General features: G+C 38.8%; 1 protein-coding gene across 1 annotated transcript; it reads right to left on the reverse strand.

The window, feature by feature from the left end:
• Positions 1 to 133: 133 nt before the first annotated feature.
• Positions 134 to 5462, reverse strand: LOC103506071 (uncharacterized protein PFB0145c-like). Its single transcript, XM_026821215.1, has 7 exons — positions 5328 to 5462; positions 4834 to 5140; positions 2854 to 4530; positions 2290 to 2472; positions 2159 to 2209; positions 972 to 1106; positions 134 to 429 (listed from the first exon to the last, which is right to left on the reverse strand). The coding sequence occupies exons 1-7, from the start codon at positions 5460 to 5462 to the stop codon at positions 134 to 136; spliced, it is 2784 nt and encodes a 927-aa protein (XP_026677016.1).
• Between the last annotated feature and the right edge of the window lie 14451 nt (positions 5463 to 19913).

Here is a 19913-nt window from a genome sequence, read left to right on the forward strand (position 1 = left end):
TCAGATCGGCATACTGTATACGTGTTCCACACTGCCTCGACATCATAAATTCACCTTGCCGATGGACGGTCGTCGACTATGTCTGGACACACCTTTACAACACACCACTGATTTTTCTTACCCTTGGGACTTTTCACATGAACTTTTCTGAACCCTTGGGACTTTGCACATGAACTTTTCTTACCTTCGTCTTAAGTGTTCTATCGTGCACGATAATCTGCATCTTCTGCTCGAACGTATTCTCCGGCAATGTCAACCATTCTGGATTCAGGTTGAATTTCTTCATCACCTTTTCGAACTTGGTGACCACTTCGTCTCTCTTGGCCAACCTCTTCTCCAGATTCGTTGTCGTCAGGTTGTCTACCGTAGAGTCATCTTTGAAGACATTCGCTTTACCCTCGTTTACTTTTTCGTCTTTATCAACTTTTCCTGAGGTTTCTCCGCCATTCTGGATTCAGGTTGAATTTCTTCATCACCTTTTCAAACTTGGCGACCACTTCGTCTCTCTTGGCCAACCTCTTCTCCAGATTCGTTGTCGTCGAGTTGTCTACCGTAGAGTCATCTTTGAAGACATTCGCTTTACCCTCGTTTACTTTTTCGTCTTTATCAACTTTTCCTGAGGTTTCTCCTATGCGAAGTAGGTATTCAAATTAAGGAGCCCTCCGCCCCACCAAGTCAAGAAATTTTGACCGCGCTATTCATATTATAGAATTTTTTTGTCACCCATCCGGATACCAACCATGCGGAACATTGCTTAACTTCAGTGATCCTTTGCGAAACGGTGCATTTAATGTGCTATCCTTCAGTTTTGGGAGGCGTTCCTGAGATGTCTCTTTTTTCTTCAATTTGTGGAGTCTCTTTAGTGCTTTTTGTTTCTTTCACCGGTGCCCTTCAGTTTTGGGAGGCGTTCCTGAGATGTCTCTTTTTTCTTCAATTTGTGGAGTCTCTTTAGTGCTTTTTGTTTCTTTCACCGGTGCTTTCAGTTTTGGGAGGCGTTCCTGAGATGTCTCTTTTTTCTTCAATTTTTGGAGTCTCTACAGTGCTTTTTGTTTCTTTCACCGGTGCTTTGTGGATTGTTACGGTTGTTGTGTTGTTCGTGAGATTTGCTGAAACAAAGAATTGTCAAGATGCGAAGTAGGTATTCAAATTAAGGAGCCCTCCGCCCCACCAAGTCAAGAAATTTTGACCGCGCTATTCTTATTATAGAAATTTTTTGTCACCCATCCGGATACCAACCATGCGGAACATTGCTTAACTTCAGTGATCCTTTGCGAAACGGTGCATTTAATGTGCTATCATCGACCGCTGCGCTGGCCAGATCAAACAATAGGCGTTAGAAGTGGTGTATTTTTAGATGAAATACTGATGCTGTCTTTGAGGAAAGATCATTCCCGTGGTATCCCAAATGGGTTAAAAAGTTTCATAATTAAAGTCAAATCTTGAACGAAAATAAAAACTCCAGAATGAATTAAGGAAAGTATCCTGTTTTCTTTTCCTGTTGAAAAAAAAGGAAAAAACTGAAAGAACAAAAGATTAAAATACTTGAAGTTTTGCCAGAAAAAAGCGAGAAATTTCACTCGATGAAGAGAAGTTTATAAAGCTCTCCCATCCAGATAATAGAAATAATGTCATTATCATTATGCTATCACCGGTGCTTTGTGGATTGTTACGGTTGTTGTGTTGTTCGTGAGATTTGCTGAAACAAAGAATTGTCAATAGTTCAATCAAGATGTACCTAGGTGCTTACACTAATAGTGTTGTCCCTTACATTTCTTTTTAGGGTCTTTTTTACACTGTTCAGCAGTCTGCTTTACTATCTGTTTAGGTGCTTACACTAATAGTGTTGTCCCTTACATTTCTTTTTAGGGTCTTTTTTACACTGTTCAGCAGTCTGCTTTACTATCTGTTTATAACCTAATCGGGCTGCTTGCAGCAATTTTTTACAAACAAAATCACAAATCTATAGAAGACCCAGAACTGAAGGTTTTGGACGCCCTACAGCCCGGGTACTGGGCAAATTGAATCTGCCAGCTTGTCTTATTTTAAGTTGTAAAAATTGGACCTTTTTTCCACACCGATGTACTGGGCAAATTGAATCTGCCAGCTTGTCTTATTTTAAGTTGTAAAAATTGAACCTTTTTTCCACACCGAGGTTTACCTAGTTTATCGAACGTGGATCTCGCTTCGGCCTGTCTTTCACGAGGCCGATTTTCTCCATCCCTCCACACCGAGGTTTACCTAGTTTATCGAACGTGGATCTCGCTTCGGCCTGTCTTTCACGAGGCCGATTTTCTCCATCCCAGTAAATCAATGTCGATTCTGAATCCTGCTCTCGAATGTCTTTGAACTGTCCATCCACAATTTCTTCTATGTCTTGCACTCTTTTGGATAAATCAGCTAGGATGTTGTCAGGGAGAAGTTTGGGCTTTTTGAAATTTTCATTCTCAGGTTCGGAAGAGATGTCTTGGATAGCTGAAAAAAAAGGCAATTGAAAAATGGAGGCAGACAGGAAAGTTGTAAAGAATGACAGGAAATCGCTAAAGAAAACTATGGGAGTATCTAGTTTCTCCTTTTCTTAAGAAAATTATGCAATTGTCACTGATAGGTACCTTTTAAGATCTGTTGGCTTTTCTAGGATCAATCTTATGAGATCAATACTTTAAAAAATAATGTAAGAAATGTAAGTGAACACCCGACCTCAAGGCTATCGGACAATATGCGATCCTGGCCAAGATATTTCATATTTGCATGTGATATTTTAGTATTTGTGGTAATCGGTAGATAGGTGAATGTACTGAGGGTCCTAGACACGTTTAGAAGGAGACTAATCAAAACTATCAGCTATCAACTTACTTGAATCATCCGAAGAAGAATCCACATACATCGTCTGTCTGGGAATAATTTTGTCGATTTTGATCGATGGTATGGACGAGCTGTCAGTTTCTGTCTCTTCCTCAATTATGCTTAAATCTTTAGCTCGGCTTGTTTTTCCTACTGGTCTTATTATTTGTTCTCTAGATATGGCAGTCATAGGAGCAGTCAGAGCTTCGTTGCTAACTTCATCTCTACATTGTGATGATTCGGATGTACTAGTTTCGACCATTTCGTAATAGAATTGATTATCTGGGTTGGTTACGTTTAACACTTTGTCGAAAATTTCCGAACTTGAGTCCGTGGATATTATGGAAGGATCATCCTGAGATTCCGTTCGTTTTACGCGCGAAATGTCTCCAAAGTATTTCTCAGAGTGTTTTATTGTTTGATGAGTGAAGTTTTCTTCTTCTAAATCTAACTGTGTGCCTTGGAATGGTATTGTTTCACTTGGTTTGTCTCTCGTAGGTTCTGATAAGGTGTCATCTTTGGTTTCAATTTCGGATGCAAATTTAACAGTTTTAACTTTGGATTCGTCGATATTCTTAATTGTGTCTACCGGTTTGTCGTCTAATTTGCTGATTAAAGATCCGATTTCCGTCATCCGTGTTGGTTTACTTTTGTCTGCTTGTGTACCACGCTTAACGTTATTCAACAAATTAGTAATACCGTCTCCATCATGAACGAACGATTTTTCACCTATTTTGAACGTTTTATCATGGAATGTTCTTTTGATCTCTTTACTATTGATTGTTACCAATTGAGATATATTTTTCGCGAAATTGTCATTGTAAAATCCTGTATTTTTCCTTGAAGATTCTCCTTTGAAATCAAATATGTTATGGTCCATGTCCGTGAAAAACAAGTCTTTGTTCACATTTATTTTATTGCTATCTGCAATTATATCATCCATTTGATTTTTAGTGAGCTCATCATTTTGATTTAAATAATCCAGGGAGTTTATATGATTTGATTCGTATCTATTTGGCTCCATATAATTTGTTTGGTCCATTGACCTATTGTTTTTCAATATTATTTTCCCAACTGAGTCACTTGGTATTTCTTGGTCATTGAATTTTTGAGCATATGGCACATCAAATTTCTTCGTTTTTAATTCATCATTTTCCGTGTCCTTTTGTTTATCATTATTCCCTTTTACTATAGCTGATTTTTCTTTCGTATCTTTCGACTGATCCTTTACTGTGTCTTGTTCTTTCTTATTTTGAGCGATCAAATCACCAAAAGCCGGCTTGGATCGATTTAAATCAAACATCGATTGTTGTCTATTGAATTTTTTTACATTGCTTAATTCTTGTTGAACGTGGCTGTCTACAACATAGGTCAAAAAAGATGTTCTTTTGTCTCTTGACGAATTAGCTAACATGTTTTTCAGTTGTTCAGTATTCTGTTCATCTTCATCTCGATATTCTTTTGCAGCTCTGCTTAAATCCAGTCTATAATTGAATTTCTTACTCGCGTTGAGATGTGTTTTCTCTTGATTGTTTGATAGATTCCCATGTGGTGAATCTATTTTGATCTCTTTCCTTGGTGTATTTTCAGTAACACCTATCTCTACTTCTTCCTCACTTTCAGGATTTTTACATTTGTTCATTTGTATTTCTTCTTCGTTCATTTGCTTGCCCTTCTCTTGATTTTTACCTTGAATCTTTATATCAATGAGGATAACAAAGTATGTAACCTTCTGTATCCTTCACTCAGTTTGTGCATTATTAATATCCAATTCCTTGGATGCTGTGAGAAAGGAAATTCATCTTCTTCTTCTTCTTCTTTACATTCCTCTCCTATCGGAGGTTGGAAATCATCATGGCAATGTGGTGTCTGTTTCTGGCAGCGCTGAATCAGTAACACCTATCTCTACTTCTTCCTCACTTTCAGGATTTTTACATTTGTTCATTTGTATTTCTTCTTCGTTCATTTGCTTGCCCTTCTCTTGATTTTTACCTTGAATCTTTATATCAATAAACCGATCCTCGTCATATAAACACATCCGACGGATAAATTCCGTTTCGAAATTGTCCATTTTTCTTTTTTCTGTCACTTGTTTGCTTTCCTCTTCATTCGTGTGATCCTTTTCGTTCTGTTCCAAGATGAGCTTTTTACAGTTGTTCTGATTTTGTTCCATGGCTTTTTTCAGTTCTTCTTGCAACTTCTTGATTTCGTTTTGATATTTTTTGTCTAACTCTTCAAATTGTTTTCTCCAAGCATTTTCCATTGTGCTGAATTGTCTTTCATATTCTTCTTTGCTGATCTGCAAAAAAGAAAGAAATTTTGAAAATACATAAAACCTTTTGAACTTTGAGCTTCAAACTTAATAAACATTAGTAACTACTAGTATTAAAGTAATAGTCATCTCTCCTTATGGATATCAGTTCCTGAGAAAAGTGTTCTTTTGCAGCTCTGCTTAAATCCAGTCTATAATTGAATTTCTTACTCGCATTGAGATGTGTTTTCTCTTGATTGTTTGATAGATTCCCATGTGGTGAATCTATTTTGATCTCTTTCCTTGGTGTATTTTCAGTAACACGATTGTCGCCATTGTTCAGAACGCTCCAAGTGTGGTAGCTCATCATGGTTGGTGAGCAAATCGCTGGAACGATTTCAAAAGCGATTTATGGAAGAATTCGGCGAGTGGAGCGATTTATGGAAGACTTTGCAGATCGGAGCGATTTATGGAAGAATTTTCTGAGCGATTTCTAAACACCATTGACGATTCAGGGAGCAGGAAAATTTCAGGTGGGGTTTTCACCAAATATCTCCGAGTTCTGCCGGGACTGGGTATTGGTACCGGGAATTTTGTCTGCTTGGAAATTTGCGCCGGGAATTTCGTGATGTGTGTCGACTGCCTTATATTTACTGCAAAGTAAAGAGCAAAGGAAATAATAATAATAATATAAATAATCATGATATTTACTATAGTTTTGCGAAGTTTCAACACATCTAGCTCCCTAAAGCAAGATAAATGTACCAGTTTCCAGTGGATTAATACGGTTAAGTAACTTTGTGTGTGGTTGGTAGCTGGACGGGTGGTCATCTGGGGCATCACGTGCTGCTAGTTGTTTCGGGGTGCACCCATCAGCCACGTGAGGACAATAAATTGAGTAGCTGGTTGAAAAACCGTGTGGAAAAGGTGAGAGAACCATCATAAAAGTCCGAGTTTTTTTTTCGACTTAACTGTCAACTTTTTTTTTAAATTCGATATTTTACTTTGCAATATCCCTTTCTCTCTCTCCCTCTCTCTTTTCCTTCTCTCTCTCTCTCTCTCTCTCTCTCTCTCTCGCAAGTACACATGTGTGACAGCAGTCAATTTTTTTCCTCGCTTATTTGAAATTTTCCAATTTGGAGTAATAAAAAAAAAGTTCTCAGCATTTTAGGGTTTCAGCTTTATTTATTTTTTATTTTTAATATTATTTCGATACGATGAAAATAAAAGCTTTGTTGAAAAAAAAGTTTGACAGAGAGAGAAAGCGAGAGAAGAGAGAGAGAAAGGAGGGAAGGGAGGAGGAGGAGAGAGAGAGGGAGGAGAGGGAGTGAGAGTGAGAGAGGGACAGTGAATGAAGAGGGAGAGAGAGATCGTTTTTTCTCTAAATTGAAGCAGCAGTTTTCATCCCTGTTTTTATAGTACCCGCCCTTCCATCCCGAAATGTGTCCCTCTCAAATTATTCTTGTTCGAACGAAGTGAAGTCCAATATATAGACAAACCAGGCAGGTTTGTCCGACAACGGTTGTTCTGAATTTGGCTAGATTTGACTACCACCTCCAGCACAAAAGGCAGTTTGTACAGTATAATAAGCACAAAAGGCAGTTTGTACAGTATAATAAGCACAAAAGGCAGTTTGTAAGTATAATAAGCACAAAAGGCAGTTTGTACAGTATAATAAGCACAAAAGGCAGTTTGTAAGTATAATAAGCAAAAAAGGCAGTTTGTACAGTATAATAAGCACAAAAGGGAGTTTGTAAGTATAATAATAACATAGGTACTTATTGGGCCCGATGAGACAACGGAGGCCCTGTAGCACCCTTTTTCTGAGTGAGTTCATGTATACTGTGGTGGTGCCTGCCTCGGTGGTGTAGTGGTCAAGGCGCTCGCCTGGTAAACAGGAGGGCATGGGTTCAATCCCAGCCGAGGTATGGAATTTTATAGGGAGAGAGAGAGGGAGAGGGAGAGGGAAGGAGGAAGAGGGAGAGAGAGACAGGAAAGCTACTTATTGTTTGTTCCGTTGTAATTGGATTGTATGTTTATTGTATTTTGTATGTTTGGACTTTGGGCTAAGTTTGTACAATTGTATGAGAGTTGACATTGTAGGTATACAATTGTTACGTGGGTTGGTAAGTTGGTATTGTAGGTATTCTAACTTTCCATTTTCTTATTGACATCATTCTTGAAGCATTTTCCCCACAAAAGAATGAACTTTTGATAAATAATAGGTATGAAACACATACGTACCTACCTTTCAACAAGAATACTGAATGTCAGTTCAAAATAACTTCATAGAATAATATTGTAGAGAACTAGTGTTTGACCCGTCCTTTGTACGGGATCAACGCAGTAAAAGAGTCATAACTTTGAAGTGCCGCCATTTTGAATCGGGATGGAATATGACAAATTTAAATAGCCTATGTCACCCTCAGTACTCTTCTCAATAACCACAAAAAATTTCATCAAAATCGGTCAAGCCGTTTTTTCGTGAAAAGAGGACAACAAAAGGTCCATCAGCGTAACAGCGCTGTAACAGACAGACATATGTACATATTTCTGTGTATGCAAAATGCAACAATTTAGTCGAATTTCGCGTTATTTTCATAGTATAACTTCTCGCTGTTTCTTCTTTTCAAAATTTTTTACCTAGGTAACATTATTGGCACGGTTATTGGTACCTATAGGTAACATTATTTTTACCTAGGTAACATCATAGGTACCTACCTAGATTATCACAATAATAAATAATAATAGAAAAATAGAATACAACTAGCTACATAGAAAGTCTATAGACATACCCATTAATCAATTTGATACTGAGGTTAGAAAGAAAGATTAGGATTTTAGAAGAAAGAATGAGAGAGAGAGAGAGAGACGAAGAAATTTAACAGTAACAAATTATACAAACATTGCTAACTCAAAGGAAACTAATACTCTCTCCCTCCCTCCCCTACTCCTTATCTCTCTCTCTCTCTTTCTTCATCCCTCTCTCTCTTTCTCTCTCTCTCTCTCTCTCTCTCTCTCTCTCCTCTATCTATCTCTTTCTCCTGATCCCTAGGTCTTTTTCTCCCTCCCTCTTTCACTTTCCCCCTTTATTACTCAATCTCTTTCTCTCTCCCTGCTTCTCTCTCCCTCTCTCTCTTCTGATAAAGATAGTCTCTTGTTTTTCTTTCGGATTTTCGTTTTTCAAAGTTTCAACTTTTCCCGAAATCCGCTTAGATCTTTCAGCTTTTCCAATCCAGAGTCGTACTCTGTGTCCTACAATCCAGGGTCGTACTTTGTGCCCTACGATTCAGGGTCGGACTCTGTGTCCTACAATCCATGGTCGTACTTTGTGCCCTACAATCCAGGGTCGTACTTTGTGCCCTACCATTCAGGGTCGGACTCTGTGCCCTACGATTCAGGGCCGGACTCTGTTCCCTACAATTCAGGGCTGGCCTCCTAATCTAGGGCCTAACTCTGTGTCCTGCAATCCAGGGTCGTACTCGCTGACCTATATAATCCAGGGTCATACTCTGTGCTCTACGATCTAGGGTGGGACTCTAGGCTCTACAATCCAGGGTCGGACACTTTGCTCTACAATTCAGGGTCGGACACTTTGCTCTACAATCCAGAGTCGGACACTTTGCTCTACAATTCAGGGTCGGACTATGCGTGCCCTACTATCCAGGGCCTGATCTTTTAAGGTTATTTATTTTAATCAAGGTGTTTTTCATTTTAAGGTTGTTTTACCAAATTTATCATCGATGGACCTGTGGTAGATTCGTAGAAGCTCAACCCGTCCTTTGGGGCTGGCCAGCCCCTACACCTAAGCCTCAGTTTGGGCTTTTTGTGTGACCTGTGGCTCCTCCTCCCCCTCCACTTTATTCTTCATTGGATGTCTAAACGGTTATGAACATCGCGCGCAAAAGAGAGAAAATTCACAAACATCACACCTGAATGGGTCTCAATTTTCTAAAACAGTACCTCCTACCTCCCATTACTTTACTACTGTTATTGGTACTTTCGCCTTTTTATTAAAAAAGGGAAACTTTTTCTTTTTGAAGGGAGAAAAAGAAACAAGGCAGGAAAAAAAGTTCAAACTTTTTTTTACTCGCAATATCCACAACTAAATAGAAAATGGGGGTATAACACTGTGCGAGGGGAATTATGGGACTGCAGGAGGGAATTTTTGACGTAAAATGGTACTTTAGAGGGAAAATGGAGGTGTTTCGAGGGAGATATTGTAGAGGAGGAGGGATTTTTTAAGGTAAATGGTATAGTATAGGAGGCGAAATGAGAGGTGTTTTGAGGGGAAAATGAAAGAGGAGGGATTTTTAATGCGAGGAGGGAAATATCGAGGGACGAAGGGAGGGAAAATTATGAGCGCTCTAATTTTCTTTCACTGATATTACTTTTCGAAGTTTTTCGCAAGTTTTTTGTTTTTCTCTCCTAAAAACCTCTTAATTTGGAACCGAAGTCAGTGCCGGAAAAAATGGCTGTTCTAAGGCTATCAGCCAGTCACTTTCAGGTACACCTGATCAGGTCTTTCCGTCAGGTACACCTGATCAGGTCCGCCTGTCAGGTCTACCTGATAACTGATGAGACACACACTACGAGGTACACCTCATCAGGTCCGCCTGTCAAGTCTATCTGATACCTGATGAGCACACGCACTATGAGGTAGGCCTGATCAGGTTCGCCTGTCAGGTCTATCTGATATTCTGATAGTGAGTGGCTGGCATAATGAAGTGGACGTCACTGAGTTTGTTCGTGGCGACCTTTTTTTTACCCGAGTTTATTCCGGGAACAAGCCAGGACAGGAACCTGGCTATCCTTTTCCCGGACCTTTGTTACCCCAATATTATATTGCCTTATAGGGAGGGGAAGGTGTAGGTATTTAATTTTGCGGTAAAGCTATAGGCGCCCCCTATATGCCCATTATTGAAGATAAGTAGGTAATTGTTGGTACACTTTTGAGTGTAATGTTTTCGTCGATAGGTACTTTTTAGGTAGGTAGGTGGGTAGATAATAGGTACCTAGGTAAGTAATAAGTACGTATTTTTACTTTCCTTATCCTATAGGAAGGAAAGTAATGTAATAGGGTCAAATTTTCGATGGTCAGTTTTTAGTGTCAAAACACGTTTTGAGGTCCCTAAATCAAAAGTTTGAGCTATTGGTCCGTGTGTGTGTCTGTCTGTGTGTCTATCTGTCTGTCTATATCTGTAAACAAACAAAGCAGGGGTGCATGCTCTAATGCAGGCTTGTCCAACCCGCGGCCCGCGGGCCGCATGCGGCCCGCGAGCTCATTTTCGCGGCCCGCGAAGGCCCGCCTAAAAAAATTAACGAAAATGAGAAATAACAGTAAATATACTAAATAAAATAATTAATGCATGAAAATTTTCAAATTTATAAAAATTATCCCAGTTTACCTTACAAATTTCATAGTTAGTATCGATGGACCTGTGGTAAATTCACAGCATTATTCAAAGGTTACGTTTCTGAGAATTGGTGTCTACCAATTAGCATATTTATTGTACTTTAAGTAACTTGAGAACTTGGAAAACTTAGATTACATGTTAAGAACTTAAGATGTTTCCCTCTCTTTCGTTCCAGGGAGGATAGTTTTATTATAGTCCAGTGAATGAGTGTTAAAATTCTCTAAAATTATTCCTACAAAAGTCAACCAAATCCATTTTTGTTTCCACCCTAAATTAAACCAAAAAGATCATTAATTATTGGGTAATTATAACCCATACTCGAACCTACGTAAAAAGAAGAAAAAAAAAAATGACAATAATTATGTTCCTAATTTCATACCTTGGTTGTACCTATTGAATTTCAACACACAAAATTTGTTTGATTTTCTTGTCTAACCAGATTTTTAATTTCCTTTTCCTATACCTAGGAAGGATAGTATTCATTATTACAAAATGTACAACCAAAAGGTCGAAATTGGAAAATTCTTACCCCGAAACTGACCTTGTTTGGCTGGACTAAGAGAAAAACTTGAAAGGGCAATCCCAGATGACCCAAAGTATTCGGCAGAGTTGTTTTCATGCAAATCAGCATGAGGATTTTGACTTGGAATTAAACTTGGAAACTTTCTCAGCGAAGTTTGTGAAATATTTTCACAATGGTCTTGGAACGAAAGGCAAAGTTTGTTGTTTTCTTTTGATCAAGTTCGGGGAGATTATGATTTTGGTTCCCAAGTCGTAATATGTAAAAGGCTCCTTAGAAGTTTTTTTTTTTTTTTTTCTTAGGTTTGACGGAGGTTTTTTACTGTCCCGAAATCGAAGAGAGAAAGACAGAATAGGAGAAAGCCAGCTTTTCTAAAAACGAACCCTAATTTGTTTGGAATGATAAGTTTGACCCCGGGCGGGAATCGAACTGGTAAAAAGGTTTTCGGGTTTTCAGTGATGTAGTGGTTAGAGTGATGGACCCTTGCTAAAGAAATAGCAAAGGTTTAGTGTTAAGGCCATCCACTCGTGAAAATTTTGAAGCTAAAACCAAACGTCAGACGTCAGCCCAAAGCAACAACACCCTAGTTAGGGCTGATTGAGAGGCGGACGAAAAACGCTGACCCCGTCTGGACACGGGAAGAGGCGAAGAAAAAGAAGACGTGGTTGGAGTGATGGACTTCAGATCTGGATGATGTTGGTTCGAGTCCAAGACACGTCAGAAATTTTTTATTGAAAATTTAGCTAACTTAACAATCGTTTTCTTTTTTATGTTACAGATCTCTTCTTCATCTTCTTCTACCTAACATAATACTAAGGTAAGTCCTGCAACATAAACATTAGATCTCCTTTTTTTTCTCTCTCTCTCTCTCTCTCTTTCCCTATCTCTGTCTCTCTCTCTTTCCCTCTCCCTTCCTCTCGCTCTTTCTCTCTCTCTCTCTCTCTCTCTCTCTCTATCGGAGACAAATAACTCCAGGCTAGTAATATATCAACTTTCTCTTTCCTTTTTTTTTCCTCTCTATTGTTTCCTTCTTCCCTCTCCCTTCCTCTCTCTCTCTCTCTAAAATATTCCCTCCTTTTCTCTCTGTTTCTCTCTCTCTTTCCACGTGTTTTTCTAAAGCCTTTTTTTTTCTCTCTCATATATTTTCCCTCACTCTCTCCCTATTCCCCTTCCTTTCCCTCTCTCTCTCCCTCTTCTTCTTCCTTTCCCCTATTTCTCCCTCTCTCCCCTTTTCTCTCTCTGTCTCTCCTCTCTTTCTTCGTCCACGATTCTTTTTGCCCTTTATCTTTATCCCTACTTGTAATTTCCTTCTCTTTTCCTCCCCTTTTTATCTCTCTCTCTCTCTCTCTCTCTCGCTATTCGTACCACCATTTTATTTTTATGGAATGATAAGTATCTCCGTCTCCTTTCAGCTTTTTTCCTACATGCCTATCTCTAATTCAATAAAACTTACCCTACCTATGTAAAAAGATAAAAAGTGAAATGTATTTTTCGCTACAGTAAGGAACTTAATATACAAGGTAAAGAAAGCAATCGCAATCGGTCGAAATTTTCAAAGCGGGAAATATCAGTTTTTTACGGTCTCCTAAAATGTGACATAGTCCAAGACACTGTACCTCGTTTTGTTACCCTCGTCCTGTGACGGATAACCCTCGCTTGTTATACGTATACCTACTCATTATACCTATACTTTTTATACATATAGATATTCGGATGTGATATTATTTTTTATGTAAAAAAAATAGCTGATTCCGGGAACAGAGCAGGATAGGGCAGGACAACCTGGCAAGCCTCTTTATTTTCTTTCTAACCCTGATCCTTTGACGGATAACCCTCGCTTGTTATACTTATACCTACCTACTCATTATACCTATACTTTTTATACGTATATAGTACGTACCTATCCGTATACCTTTCGGATATGATGTTTCGTATGAAAAAAGAAAAAGAGTAAAAAAGGGCGGTTTGTTAAAAAATACAGGGATGCAAAAGAGGGGGGGAAGGCCAAAGGCAATGCAGCTTTTTCTTCGATCTGAAATATTGTGGCGAGACACAGCGAGAGAGAGAGTTCATAAACTCTCTCTTCTAAAATGCAGAGGTAGCTCTAAGTTCAGAGTTTAGATTCCAGAACAGGTAAGGTGAATATCGCCTTACCTGACTTTGTTTCACTTTCGGAGGAAGCACTGTGCAATATAGCTTCCCCTTTTAGAGATTCTCTACATTGCACATGTGACATGTTTGGCAACAATGCCCATTTCTTGCTGTCACATTGATCTGGACACACTATAGGTCAATCTAGCTTACGCTGTCAAGGCCCATGTTATGGTCAAGACGAACGGGGACTTTTTTTCAGTCCCATTCGAGCAGTAAGGAGAATTCCATTTTCACTGTTCCTTTTGGGTCTTTTGTCCTTTCAACATTTTTTCCCCTCAGTTTCTTTTATTTCCCATTTCTTTATACCTCCCTCCTGTTTTTCCAATCTTCCTAATTTATTATTATCATTCGACTTTGGTTTTTTACTCCGGTATAAATCATTAATTAATTTCTCTTCTGTTCTTAAAAAATAAATGAAGAACAAGTCCAAAGAAGAGAAGGAGGAAGAGGAGGAGGAGAAGAAAATCTTTTCCAATCATTTTTCTCCGTTGTCCCCAGCGGATTCCAGTGCCGTGGCTTGAGATATCCAAAAGGGAAAAGAAAAAAATAAAAACAAATAAACAAACAAACAAGTAGATACACTAGCAGGTTGCCAGCGTGCTTTGCCAAGCAAAATTGATCCTAATTTGAGATCGGACAACTGCTGTTAGACTCGTGTGGTCTGTGTCGTAGCATGCCCATCTCGTAGTACCTATGCCTCTCATCAGATGGGCGATAGGAAACACAATACTTCCCATTTAGGTGCCGGGCCTGCTGGGTCAACACGAGAATACCAGAAAGTAACCACTTGAAATAGGTATTTGCAATCTAAAAATGATAGCAAATATTTTGTCGATGCTGGGTTTCGAACACGGGACCTTCTGCATGGCAAGCAAGCGCGATACCATTGGGCTAACCGTGCCCCCTATATGTGTATGTGCGTCTGTTTGTTCGCGTAAAACAGCTCCTCTCGCACGGTTTGCTCAATACCTACCAAATGGTCAGTCGAATTTTCATGAACTTTTGTAGATTTTATGTACCTATTTTAGAATAGAACAGTCGCGCTTACTTGGGTGATGTTTCAAAGTCATAGAGCAGGAAAAATGAGGACCAACGGAATTTTTCTTTTTCTTCTACGACTTTTCCTGAGAAAAAATACCGGTAAATCGTAAACTTTGACGTCACGGCATACGCTCTCGTAGGCGATGACGTCACATCAAATGTTCCGATCAAAGCTCCCTTGCAGGCAACACATTAATCTGTTTGTGCACATGCATTTCTGCGCATACGATTCTGCGCATCTCCTGAAATCTGACGTCAGAGTTCAGGACTCTGACGGAAAATAAAAATTGAATTTTCGACCTTTTACAGTTATTATTTCGGAGTTTTGACCTCAGATTTGGATTTTTCCCAACTTTTTACATATATAGGAATCGACCATTTATTAATAATTTTTACCCATTTGCAACTGCTCCATTTACTTTAGATCTCTTTACCGTCAGGCACTGGTTTCATCTAAGTACTTAGTAGAGTGACGTCCTGGAAGCCTTTTCCATCTTAAGAAATGAAAAATCTTCTGACGTGATGAGGAAGAGCTTTGGGAATTTTGTGATATTGTTAAGACTTATTCTTCCAGAAGCTCTTTGTAATTCTTTGTAATAATGATGTTCTTTATAATAATGGTGTTCTTTGTAATTCTTTGTAATAATGATGGTGTTCTTTGTAATGGGTGGTATTCTTTGTAATGGTGGTATTCTTTGCCACTGTGGAATTATTCTTTGTAATTGTAGATATTCTTTGTGGAAATTTTCTTAGAAAGGAGCCTTACAATGGTAATATTTTTAGGCCATTGTGAGAGGGTAACGCCCTTAGGGGCTATTTTTAAAAAAAAAAATAGGTATCACTAAAGATAGTTGTCTTTTTACATTCCTTATCCTATAGGAAGGAAAAAGTAATGTAATTGGGTCAAATTTTCGATGGTCAGTTTTTAGTGTCAAAACACGTTTTGAGGTCCCTAGAGCCTAAATCCAAAGTTTCAGCCATTGGTCCGTGTGTGTGTGTGTCTGTCTGTGTGTCTGTCTGTCTGTCTGTAAACAAAATATCTCGAGAACGGTAAGAGCTAGCGACTTGAAATTTGGTATGTAGATGTCGAATGTGACAAGGATGCGACACGAAACTTTTGGTTAAGATCGGTGCGACGCTTGGCGGTATTTTACCGCTCTTTGGCGGTTTTCGGTGTAATTTAACAATATCTCGGGAACAGTATGAGCTAGAGACTTGAAATTTGGTATGTAGTTCACAAATATGAAAAAGATATAACACAAATACGTTTGGTTGAGTTGCTGCGGTTAGCGGTATTTTGACCGCTTTCGGACAGATTTCGACCGTTTTTTGGCGGTTCTCAATCAATTACCTACAATTTTCTACATACTTTTAACATATTCAACATAATATTCCTAATACCCATCTATCTATCTAGATCTATAACCTACTTTACAAGCTCAAACTTCTTGCGGCTATACCTACAATGTTAGGTATTAGTTATATTGTGTGAAGTTAGCAACTTTTCTCTCACCTCCTCCGCCCTCATCTCAATCATCTTCTGAGCTGCGTGTAAAACAACTTGTTACAAAACTTAATCCTGGTGTGTTACAAGTTTTTAACTTTGTATCCAGTCTTTGTAACAAGTTGATAACATAAATATAAGAAGGGATAACATAATATAGGAAGGTATAACATAAAATAAATATGTGTAGGTATACCCTCTATCACATTTTAATCAAAGTTTCCTCTATCCTCTATGTTCCTGTGGTGAAAACCTAACTGTCAAACACCTACTAGACTGCATCCGCCATGCACCCGTACGTTCTACCCTGAGCAGCAAGCCCTCCCTGCTTGATGAGTCTGAGGGAGTGAAGGCCGTGCTGGAATACCTAAAGCTCATCGGCTTTTACACAAAAATATAACGCCTTAAGAGAGGCCCCACGAAGGACAAGAGATTGTTAAAGTGGAAAAAATTAAAAAAAAAAAAAAATAATAATCAGACAGCATTAAGCAGGAAGGAATCAGCCAACAGAACTTTCAAAATTGTCCTTATGATTGAAGGACCGAAGCGAATACAATAGTCCGTCCCCTATACCTTTTTTTATTATTAGTAATAATAAAGGAAGGACGGATTAATAAGGAATCTGAGTATTCTGAGTGCTCCGGTTTCAAGTTTTATTATTTCAAAACAACGACCTGGATTCATAAACTTGGAGTTAATTATCATAAAAAAAAGTAAATCGTAATCTGGAAAGTTTAATTTAGGGGTAGGAAAACAAGTTATAAATTATGAGTTATAATAATTCGAGGTTTTATATCAGGTTATAAAAACAAAAGGGCAAAAAATAATGCATAGAAAACTTCTAATTCGACCCCGCGACCCCTGAAATAATAACTGTGGGGGTTTTTTGAAGAGGGGCCTGTGAAAGACGGAAATTGTTTTGATCAAAAGAGCTTTAAACTCTCTAAAGTTTTCTGTTTCCATTGGAAAGTATTGGGAGGAGTTCACCAAAACTCAATTTGTGTAAGCAAGCTTTTTGGACTTTTTTGAGTACCTAACTCAATTTTTCAAAGAATTTAATAGCGAAAATTCATGTTGATGTCTCCATTATTTCTTTAGATACCTACACGAGTTTTTGTAAAATGCTTCCAATACCGTTGGAAATGTTGAAATATTTTCATTGGAAATCAAAAATTTCAAAGTTCTTTTTTTTTGAAGAGGTTTGACAGAGGGAACTGTAACTTCTAAGGTCTTATCGTCCCGAAATCGAAGAGAGAAGGAAGACAGGATAGGAGAAAGCCAGCCGTTCCGAGAACGAACATTATCCCATCAGGATAAAATCCGCCCCGGGCGGGAATCGAACCCGCGGCCTAGCGCTTACAAGGCAGACGCACTACCAACTAAGCTAACTAACTTTTAAAAGTGCGATAATAAGTTGTAATAATATCCACTTAATAGTTGTGAGATAATGTTACGTATAGGTACTTGGGAAGTAGGCATTGGTAGAAACATTATTATCAATCTATACCAGCCTAGTTACTTACCCTTGGAGGGTATAACAAGGCTCTGGTTCTTTCTACTTCTTCTCTTTCGTCGTCTTTTTGTTTTTCTTCTTCTTCTTTTTCTCCTCCTGCTTCTTTCTCTTCTCCTTATTTCTCTTCTTCTCCTTTTTCTTTTTCTTCTTCCTCCTCCTTCTTCTTTCTTTTCTATTCAAGCGTGCTCTATTCATTCATTTTTCTGGGGACAGGCTACACTCTTGAAAAATCCATGCTCCTCTCCCTCCTCTTCTTCTTCTCCTCCTCCTTCTCCTCCTTTCCTTCTTTCCCTCCTCCTCATCCTCCTTTTAAAGACATGTACCTTTATTTTCCTTTGTTCAATGGAGACTCCTAAATGATGTCCTTTATTTTTTCCCGACGACATGGAGTGAAGGTATGTAAAGAGGAGAGGGGAAGAAAAAGAAAAGGAGGGCGAGGAGAGAGAAAGGGAAAAGGAGGGGGAACGGAAAGGAAGAAAAGAATGGGGTGGATGAAATTGAGAAGGAAAAAAATTGAGAGAGCGGGAGGGATAAGGGGAGAGAGAACAAAACGGAGAAGAAGGGGAAAGAAGAAGAAGAAAAGGAGGGGGGTAAAGTCAAAAGTCTGTTGTTATACTGTCCCTTTTGTTATTTTCACACAGAGAAAAGGAAGAGGAGGAAAAAGAAGGGGAAGAAGAGGAGGAGACGAAGAAGAAGGAAAAAAGAAGAAGAGGAGAGAGAAGGGAGAGGAGGAGAAGGAAAAAGGGGAGAAAAGAGAAAATCTACTTAATTTTTCATTCTTGTTTTGAAAAACATCAACCTTTCTTTCTTCCTTCCTACATTTTCCCATCTATCCTTTCCACATTTCTCTCTTCCCTCCTGCTTCTTTCTCTTCTGTTTTCTCTCTCTCTCTCCCCCTCTCTCTCTCTGTCTCTCTCTCTCTCTCTCTCTCTCTCTCTCTCTCTCTCTCTCTCTCTCTCTCTCTCTCTGTCATTTCTCGTACCTTCTTGTCTCTCCTTTTTCGCTTTTTCCATTTCTTTTTTTCTTTTTAATGCCTGAGATTTTTTCGGGTGACTTTTCATTTCTTCTTCTTCTTATCTCCTTCTCTTTATTTTTTTTCTCGTCTGCCTTATCTTCTTCTCCTTCTTCTTCTTCTTCTTCTCCTTCTGATTCTTCTTCTCCTTCTGTTTCCTCTATCCGATGTTTATGAACTTTTCCGTAGAATTTCATAGTTCACAAATATGGGAACCTTCAAATAAGGCAGTGTCAGCGTTAAATTATTTTTAGCGTGAATCTGATGGAATCCATTAATCATTTGGGGGTGCCAGCCTAGTTAGCTTAGTTGGTAGTGCGTCTGCCTTGTAAGCGCTAGGCCTCGGGTTCGATTCCCACCCGGGGCGGATTTTATCCTGATGGGATAATGTTCGTTCTCGGAACGGCTGTTTTTACATATATAGGAATCGACCATTTATTAATAATTTTTACCCATTTGCAACTGCTCCATTTACTTTAGATCTCTTTACCGTCAGGCACTGGTTTCATCTAAGTACTTAGTAGAGTGACGTCCTGGAAGCCTTTTCCATCTTAAGAAATGAAAAATCTTCTGACGTGATGAGGAAGAGCTTTGGGAATTTTGTGATATTGTTAAGACTTATTCTTCCAGAAGCTCTTTGTAATTCTTTGTAATAATGATGTTCTTTATAATAATGGTGTTCTTTGTAATAATGATGGTGTTCTTTGTAATGGGTGGTATTCTTTGTAATGGTGGTATTCTTTGCCACTGTGGAATTATTCTTTGTAATTGTAGATATTCTTTGTGGAAATTTTCTTAGAAAGGAGCCTTACAATGGTAATATTTTTAGGCCATTGTGAGAGGGTAACGCCCTTAGGGGCTATTTTTAAAAAAAAAATAGGTATCACTAAAGATAGTTGTCTTTTTACATTCCTTATCCTATAGGAAGGAAAAAGTAATGTAATTGGGTCAAATTCGGGACGATAAGACCCTAGCAGTTACAGTTCCCTCTGTCAAACCTCTTTAAAAAAAAGGATGTCTATAGTTCATTGAACCACTAAAGAGGAAGAGAGAGAGAGAGAGAGAGAGAGAGGGAGAGAGAGGGGGGGGAGAGAAAAAAGATTTGACTTCTTGAAATCCTTGAAAAAGAATAATAAAGAAGGAAAGAGGAGGAGAGAAAGAAACAGAAAGAGGGACCGGGATAGAAAATGAGTAAGAGAGAGAGAGAGAAAGGGATGAAGAGAGAGAGAGAAAGGGATGAAGAGAGAGAGAGGGATGAAGAGAGAGAGAGAGAGAGACAGGGCGGTGAAAAAGAGAAGAGAGAGAGAGGGAAGGAAATACAAAATGCTCGATTTGAGCAGTATTCGCTAGTTATTTTATTGCTGTTTTGACTGAATTTAATACAGAAAGAGAGAGAGAGAGAGAGAGAGAGAGAGAGAGAGAGAGAGAGAGAGAGAGAGAGGGAGAGAGAGAGAGAGCTTGTTTTCAGCAAATATTGACTTGCTGATGTTATAGCTTGTAGCGCTATAGGTGGAAAAAGGAGGGAGAGAGAGAAAAGAGAGACAGAGAGAGGGAGATGAAAAGTAAGGGAGGCAGGGAAGGTTATGAGAGAGAAAGAGGAGTTTATTAGAAAGAGGGTAAACAGAGAGAGAGAGAGAGAGAGAGAGAGGGAGAGAGAGAG

The sequence above is a fragment of the Diaphorina citri genome, unplaced genomic scaffold (genome assembly GCF_000475195.1).
Source record: "Diaphorina citri unplaced genomic scaffold, Diaci psyllid genome assembly version 1.1 scaffold212, whole genome shotgun sequence".
Lineage (NCBI taxonomy): Eukaryota > Metazoa > Arthropoda > Insecta > Hemiptera > Psyllidae > Diaphorina > Diaphorina citri.

Bases quoted from the DNA above. Each gene is read 5' to 3' on its own strand.
- LOC103506071 (XM_026821215.1), bottom strand. From the start codon at position 5,462: ATGATGAGCTACCACACTTGGAGCGTTCTGAACAATGGCGACAATCGT. The intron at 5,141-5,327 runs GCGAGTAAGAAA...TCTTTTTTGCAG, and splicing joins AAGAGAAAACACATCTCAAT to ATCAGCAAAGAAGAATATGA. The intron at 2,473-2,853 runs GTAAGTTGATAG...CTTTTTTTTCAG, and splicing joins TTCTTCTTCGGATGATTCAA to CTATCCAAGACATCTCTTCC.